We start from the raw sequence: 8019 nt of genomic DNA on the forward strand, positions 1-8019 counted from the left end.
AGTGACTCGGTCTACACCAAATTAGACTCACTCAATTTGAGCCGGATAGATCCTTTCACCTTCTTCATGAAAATTTTCTAAAGGATTTATTAGCCGACCCAACTAGTTAAGTTGAGTTATATATATATATATATATATATATATATATATATTTGCCCATTTTTTAAACTCAGGACAGCCCCCTCTAGTATAAGAAGTATATATTTGCCCATTTTTTAAACTCAGGACAGCCCCCTCTAGTATAAGAAGTATATATTTGCCCATTTTTTAAACTCAGGACAGCCCCCTCTAGTATAAGAAGTAAGACAACCTTGTCAGACACAGTAATCCCCAAATTTAGGAAATTTTACAGATCTCAATGAAGCATGCCGTATAGTCGTATAGACCTCAAATAGAGGATAAACAAAAACAACAAAAGCAGAGCTCTCAGACCAACTTGTGATTATTCCCGTTGCAATTTTCTACTAAATTAGATTGATCACGAGGTGGGTTTGTCGACAGATGTGGATAATAACCGGAAATTCTATCGAAATCAGTTGACTTTTATACCAAGGCAAGAAAACCATCTCAGTATATCCTCTTTTTTCCTCTTTGCTCACCTTTTATATATGTTTTCTTGCTTTTTTGCCTTATATTTCTCGTGTTACGCACTTATTTAGCTTCACGGAATTCTTAGGACTGTGTGAAAAGGCTTGGATTACTGTGTTTTGCTTTTTTCCTTGTTTCCCTCCTTGGATTCTGGAGGTGTCACTTTTCTAAATAAAAATAGTATAGCTTCATTGGACTGTGTGGGCTTTTGTGGGATTTAAGTTTGGATCTTTGTGTGGAAAAAGACTGTAATTTTTCTGTGTTTTGAATTTGGGTTTTGGATTTTAAGTAACCCTCTGTAACCCAAGTTAGGGTTTTGGAATTTGGGTCTGTTATCTGATGAAATTGTCTGAAATTTCATTGTAGGATTTGGGTTTTCTCAGTTTTGACTAGGGTTTTGATTTTTAAGTTTTGGGTTCTTGGCTTTTGAAGTAGTACTAGTTGTCAGCTTCCAAATTAGGGTTTTGAGGTTTCAAGTCTTAGGTTTGGGATATTGGGGTTGCCAAATTAGTCTTGTGTTTTCTACTTTGGGTGCTAAGTATCAAAACTTAATCTGAAATTAATACTTAGGGTTTGTAATTTGGGTATCTGGGTTTCGCAAAAATTAAGTCTGTCTCAGAGCAGGTTGGAAGAACCAGTAAGCAATTTCTTCTCAGTTTTCTGTGTTGATGTTCCAGATTTCTACATTTAATATTTGATTTTAGCTTAGGCCTTGTTTGGATTGCAAGGATTTTCTGGAAAAGTTTGGAAAGGAAAAAAATTTCCCAAGTTTCCTGCTTTATTTACGCATGAAAAAGGATAACTTGAACCAATACTATTCAAATTTTACTTAGAGGGTGCTTCAATTTATGATGATATCCCTCTAAATTGTGGAAATAAACGGTCTTCTTTAGATTTTTTTTCATCAAAAACGTTTTTCTTGCAATCCATACAGGCCCTTAAGGTTTTATATTTTGAGGAGCCAGTCTTCAATTTTCCAAGAATCAGTTCTTAAGGTGCTGTTGATTTGGTTTTGTTTTACCCATCTGCACTTTTCAACCTTAGTTTTACTTTCTTCTTATTTAGGCCACTGTTCTAATCTGTTATTCTTTACTCCAGGAGTAGTGTCTGGTTTTTATGATGGATGCCCGCCAATCGTTCTTGTCATCATTCGCAAACTCCTCTTCTGTTGTCGAATCCAAGAGCCAAACTTCTGATTTAGGCACTCAGAGTTCCGACACTTTCTCTGCAGAAATTGGCACCCAGCAGAAGAAACAAATGATAGGAAATTTAGCTGGTTTCATTGGTGTTCTAGAGGTGTACATACATCAAGCTAGGGATGTCCATAACATCTGCATATACCATAAGCAAGATGTTTATGCCAAGTTATGCCTAACCAGTGATCCCGAAATCACCGTGTCTAGCCAAATCATCAATGGTGGAGGGAAAAATCCAGTCTTCAATGAGAACGTTCAACTCAATGTCCGAACGATTGACTCGTCACTCAAATGTGAGATATGGATGCTAAGCAGGGTGAAAAATTATCTCGAAGACCAGTTGTTGGGATTCACGTTAGTACCTTTATCTGAAATTGTTATGGCAAATGAGAGATTGATGCAAGAATTTTCGCTCTCTTCAACTGATCTTTTCCATTCTCCCGCGGGTTTTGTTCAATTGTCACTCTCCTATAGTGGCTCTTTGCCAGAAGTCTTGGCTATTTCTGCTCCTCCCACTTTAGTGGACTTGGAAGCAGATAATTTGCTCCCAAGTGAATATAACAAGATTGAGTTCCCTGATCTGAATATTGTGAATGAGAATCAACTTATGGTGTCAGAGTATTTTGGGATACCTTGCACCAATATGGATTCTGAGAACTCTGAGAGCTTGGTTACTGCGGAAAATGGTAATCACTTGAGTTCTGGAGTTCATGTCGTGGAAAGCTTCTCAGCTGGTAGTCTTGATTCCCATGTTTCAAAAAGTGATACACCTCCGAGCAGCTTTTCAACTAATGGGTCTCCTTCTGATCATATTACCTCGAGCTCCCAATCCTTCTGTGATCCTTCAGGAGTGTCAAAATCGCCAAGCCAGGACCAGTTTTCGTCTCGGGAAGAGAAAAGTGAAGATGCCTCAAAGGTTGAGGGGCTACAAAATAATAATGGACTTGTGCAATCCCTAATCAACATAAACATTGAGCCAGAGCAACCAGTGGTGCAACAAGAGATTGTAGATATGTACATGAAAAGTATGCAGCAATTCACGGAATCCTTGGCAAAAATGAAGCTTCCGGTGGATATTGAAAATGACACCAACAATTCTGAAAATGCTAATTCAAGCTCTGATAAGAAATTACAAGGATCAAAGGGTACTGGCTCAAGAGTGTTTTATGGGAGTAGAGCTTTCTTTTGAACTTTCTATGGCCTGTTTCAATGGATATACAGGTGACTTTAGAATTAGCACTGATGATGGTAGTACGTCTATAGTACGTGGGTGTATCAACTTGTATGTGTAACAAGCTTTGTGCTATTACAACTGCAATATCTATGTTTTTATGTTTTCATCTTCTCTTCTATTTTGAAAGTTTACTAATTACTTATGTTTTACCTTTTCCTATTAGTTTTATGCGATGTGCGTTTGAAATTCTCATGGTTCATTTGAAGTTGAAACGGTTATAGATTTGAAGTCTATTCTATTTGCTTCTGGCTCCCCATCAAACTGAAAAAGCAAAGTATATCTGTCTTGCTAGATTCCCACTTTAATCACAAGGGTGATGCTTGGAGCTGACTTTTACATGGAAATGCAAGATATGTATCAATGAGCAATTGGTGCCCCCAAACTAGGGGTGCAACTCGGGTCAGGTTGGGTTGGGTAGAGGCCAACCCAAGATAGCATTCCTTCAGCCGTTTCCCGACCCAACCTGAGCCTCGGGTTTAGGAGGTCAACCCTAACCCAACCCGCCTCCTAATCAGGTCGGGTTGAGTCAGTATGGATTTGGATTCATCTAGGGCCAAATTGAAAAATAGAAGAAAAAAAAACGCACAATCATAGAAAAATAATGAGAAATTTGAGGATGGGGTCGGGTCGGGTTGCCAACGCCTCAACCCTAACCCAACCCAGAATTAAACCAGGTTGGCTTTTCCCAACCTAACCCGAGAAAATGCCAACCCAACCCGAGCCAAAATTGGGTTGACCCCGTCGGGTTCGGGCTGATCCCGACCCAAGTTAAACCCCTACCTCAAACCTATGATGCAACTTCCTTTCAATAGGCAAAGTACAATTCACCCTTGCCAAGATATTATGGTATTGAATATCAATGAATAATATCCTAGCCAAGATCGCATGGTATTGAATATCAATGAATAATTATTTGGTCTAGTCATATATACTCTGATGGCTATAGATAACTGCTCCTTTAGTCATATTTTATTTTTAATGCCCATGGATATTCATGCATGCATGCATCTGTGTCCAGGTTCAGGGGAGATGCTGAATCATGTCCACATTCATATATTATGTCTCTTCTAAGGCCCTGTTAGTTTTAGATTATGACAACCGATTGTGAAATCCCCAACTGATTATTGGACAGAAAATTGCACTAAACTTCATGACATTCCTTTCTTTGAAAGCAACAGAGGCGCCGCATCAGTGCTCCTCCTCCCAAGGGTATCTTCATCTTCTTCAAGACCTGTCATGTTGTAAGCCAACACTGGCTAAGATCCTCATCGATGGAGATTTCCTGACTGATACCCCATATCCACAGTGCGTTCCACGAAAAATGAGTTTCCATAGACAACACTCATGCCATGGTCCATGAGTACATTGAGATTGTATATGAAACCTTATTTTCAAGAATAAGAAAGACTCACATGTCAGGTACGTTTGGCTACCATCTTCTTTTTTCCCCTGGAATATTAGCTTATCCAACAGTGAGGGAGTCTGGGAAAGGGATAGATACAAGGACTGAGTGAGAGGAGGGTAAGAAAAGCCTGAAAAATAAGGAAACAAAAACTCTAGCCAAAATATGATCAACATTTTCTTTGGTTTTATCATTAAAAAAAAAAAAACTTTTTCCTTGGTTTTTAGCCACTTCTCACCTTCTACTCATTCTTGCCCCTCCTCACTGAGTCCCTCACGTATTCCGGAAAACAAATTCCTCTCCCAGCCTCCCTCACCACTAGAAGAAAGTAGGAAATTCTGAAAAAAAAAAAAAAAAAAAAAAAAACTTTTTCTAGAAAATTCCTGCAGTCCAAAGAGTGCATAGGGTTATGGGGAACAAAGCTTATTTAGTGAGATATCGTTACAAAATGAAGGTCCTGTAAATAAACTTGAAAAATAGTGGTTCAAGTTACTCTTTTCATGTGTAATAAAAAAAAATGAAAAAGTAGGAAATTCTGAAAAAGAAATCTTCCTGCAATCCAAACAGGGCCTGAAGGGTAATGGGGAAAGATGCTAACAGAAGCTTCATCGGGAAAGAATCGGCATGATCTGGACCCTTCATCTAAGGGCCCTTAAGGTGAAGCACTCTCAGATTGAACAATCCTAACCGTCCAATCAATGGTTTATATACAGATGAGTTTGCAATGATAAACATTATTAATGCCTTCCAATTAATGTTTGGATTGTTCAATATGAATGACTTTCAACTTATGGCATCTCCATGTGGTGGGCCCAGAAGAAGCTTCTTATATTATTCATTCCCCTACTGGAAAGATATGAATGTAGACAGCAGAAAAGTAGCCAAAATCAAGACAATGGGAAACTTTGGGCAAAATAAGGAAAAGAGGAAAGCCAGAGAAAGGCAAAAGTAAATGCAAAGTGGGAAAAGGAGGAAACAAAAAGGAACAGCTTTAATAGCTTTTCCTTTTCATAGCAGAAAAGGAAAATTTGGAATAAATCAGAAAAACCCCCAATGGAATATCAAATCCCAAGGACCCAGGCCCAATCCAAGTCTAGAAGTCTAAGAGCTGATGCTTTTGGAAGTTGTTCTAAGCAACCTGAGCAAAGTTTAAGCTAATTTACATTACACTCTAATGTTATATCATCTTGTAATAGTAAATTGATGCAAATTAACATAACAATATCAATAAGGCCACTGATATTGGCACTAACATGTTTTAATAATTGCACAACCTTTGACAGCATTTTAAATAATAAAATGATGAGTTTGTGCAATTATTAAAACATGGTAGTGCAATATTAGTATCCAATCAAAAAATCTATAAATAAAAGTGCATAGTATGATATAACCATAATTTATCATATGATATTTGGCAAATATTGTAGAATACAAGCATAATACTACTAGAAGCCCTGCAATTGTTTAGACCTAGATGGTGTGCTCTACCTCTGTGCGTTAAGTTTGTATGATATATCTGTAGGAGAGAGAATATCATATGATGGTGTGCACTTCCTCTGTACATTGAGTTATAGGTGGTTTTGCATTTACTCAGGAAAATCATTTAAACTCAACAAGTGCTACCAAAAGTATGTGGACTTTCATGCAAATTTTATCGGCAAATCAAATGATACCTAGGCATTTTATTAGTGTTTACCCTATTATGTCTATTGGCGGCTGTATATTACAGCAATAAAGGGTGACCAAACAGGAAAAAGAAGACGAGAAGATGAGAGAATGATAAGAAGAGCTTAAAAACCAAACCTTAACATTATTTATAAATAAAAGCTGCAATGGCCAATAATATTTCTATACTACAAGGATATTCCAACACCAACCGTCACATTGGGGAATGCATACCATATAACCCCATGTTGGCACAGATAATATCCACAAGCCCCTGACATAATAACTTGGTAAACAAGTGAGCTAACTATTCCTTTGATATCACATATGGAGCAGATGTATCTTCACTATAACTCAATGAAAGTCCACTTTAATAATAGCCTTGGTAAGTTCATGAAATAGAAATACTGGATTGGAGGGAATATGCAAAGCAGCTCAATTGTCACAGAATAATTGCATGGATAACTTCATTTGAAATCCCAACTAGTATAATAAATTCTTAACTATGTCAACTCACATGTAGTATGAGCCATAGCTCGATACTCCGTGTATGCACTTCAACAAGCCACCACATTTTGTTTCTTATTTCATACCACCAAGTTTCCACAAAGAAAGGTACAATAGCTAGTAGTGAACCTTCGGTCGGAAGATGTCCTACCCAATCAATATAAATATACCAAGTGACCTGTAAATCCCGATTAGCCTTATACAGCAAACCCTGTGAGCTCCCTTGAGATACCACATAGCCTGCACTATAGCTTTTGAATGAGGAGCTTTAGCTCTAAGGGACTCCATAAATTGACTAACACTTTTAACAGTCTCACTGTAAACAAGATGATGGTCTGGTGACAGTCAAGTAATTCAACTTTTCTAAAAGATGACGACATCTAATTGGATCACACAATAACTCTTGATAACTAGTGTTGTCTCATCCAGTAAATCCAACACCTACTTTCTTTATAACAAATTAATCCCAGAGTTAGATCTTGCTATTTCAATCCAACAAAATATCAAAAAAGCTTTAACAAGTCATTGGTGTTGAACTTGCACAGAAGAAATATTTTTAACTTCTCAATTCCTATAACATTGCTTCCTGTAATGACAATGCCATCAACATACACCACAGAATAATCTTACCAGACTCCGAGCCAAAATAGACGACATAATGATAGCATTTAGCACAAACATCCTTTTTTCATCAAGTACTTGAAGGATGAAAGAAGTGAAAGGCGGCAGGAGTGGGAGACGAAACAAAGCGGTGGGGATTCGGAAGCTGGAAGAGAAGATTTTGGCTGGTAAAGTTTCTGAGGATAGGACTCTAAATGAGGTAGACCAGACCCTAGTGTCGGATGAAGAAGCTTTTCGTTTCTTATATTGGAATTGGAGAAATGTATAGGTTGAGGGGACCCTTTCAAGCGAAGAATTTTTTTTTTTGGAAGGAGTAGCATCAGTGGTTATTAAGAGCAGGGTAGTTCAAATGTTTTTTGACAATTCTTTGGACCTTTCCAGGAGTGGCTAGCGCCCGCGCCCGCGCCCCCCCCCCCCCCCCCCCCCTTTCCTAGTGGAGAAAGAAAATGATATTTTGGAAACATTTTGACTGGAAGACTTACAGAATTGTAAGGGTGGAAGATAAAAGGAGTTTTTGGGAGCGCCCGTCGTTGGTCTTATGGTTTACTTTTTGTTTTGTTCTTAGTAATTATTTTCAGGTCTCAATACGTTGTAATACTTAGGGGACTACTGGTCCCCTAGCATGTATCCTTCGTATAATTTTATTTCTATCATTTTTCAAAAAAAAATAAAAAATGATAGCATTTAGCAAGACACTGCTTCATGCTATTGTCCACTAAATTTACCAAACCAGGCACGTGGAGAATGCTTCAGGTCGTATCTCAAGTTCCATTATGGAGAACCAGCATCTCAACTTCTATTGTTGT

The 8019-nt window shown here is 37.9% G+C and overlaps 1 protein-coding gene and 1 long non-coding RNA gene across 3 annotated transcripts; one reads left to right on the forward strand and one right to left on the reverse strand.

The window, feature by feature from the left end:
* Positions 1 to 311: 311 nt before the first annotated feature.
* LOC143846571 (uncharacterized) lies at positions 312 to 3124 on the forward strand. Of its 2 annotated transcripts, none has more exons than XM_077355041.1 (2): positions 312 to 553; positions 1687 to 3124. In XM_077355041.1, the coding sequence occupies exon 2, from the start codon at positions 1705 to 1707 to the stop codon at positions 2971 to 2973; it is 1269 nt and encodes a 422-aa protein (XP_077211156.1). In that variant the 5' UTR covers positions 312 to 553; positions 1687 to 1704; the 3' UTR covers positions 2974 to 3124. The 2 variants fall into 2 exon arrangements, with proteins under 2 accessions (XP_077211156.1, XP_077211157.1); XM_077355042.1 differs by lacking the exon at positions 312 to 553 and adding an exon at positions 612 to 1225.
* Positions 3125 to 3976: 852 nt separating this feature from the next.
* Positions 3977 to 7591, reverse strand: LOC143846588 (uncharacterized). The gene is made up of 3 exons (XR_013234791.1): positions 4659 to 7591; positions 4431 to 4500; positions 3977 to 4304 (listed from the first exon to the last, which is right to left on the reverse strand). It is a non-coding gene; the product is annotated as an uncharacterized LOC143846588 (long non-coding RNA).
* Between the last annotated feature and the right edge of the window lie 428 nt (positions 7592 to 8019).

The sequence above is a fragment of the Tasmannia lanceolata genome, unplaced genomic scaffold (genome assembly GCF_043159265.1).
Source record: "Tasmannia lanceolata isolate RefF3 unplaced genomic scaffold, GAP_Taslan_0.1 ptg000015l, whole genome shotgun sequence".
Lineage (NCBI taxonomy): Eukaryota > Viridiplantae > Streptophyta > Magnoliopsida > Canellales > Winteraceae > Tasmannia > Tasmannia lanceolata.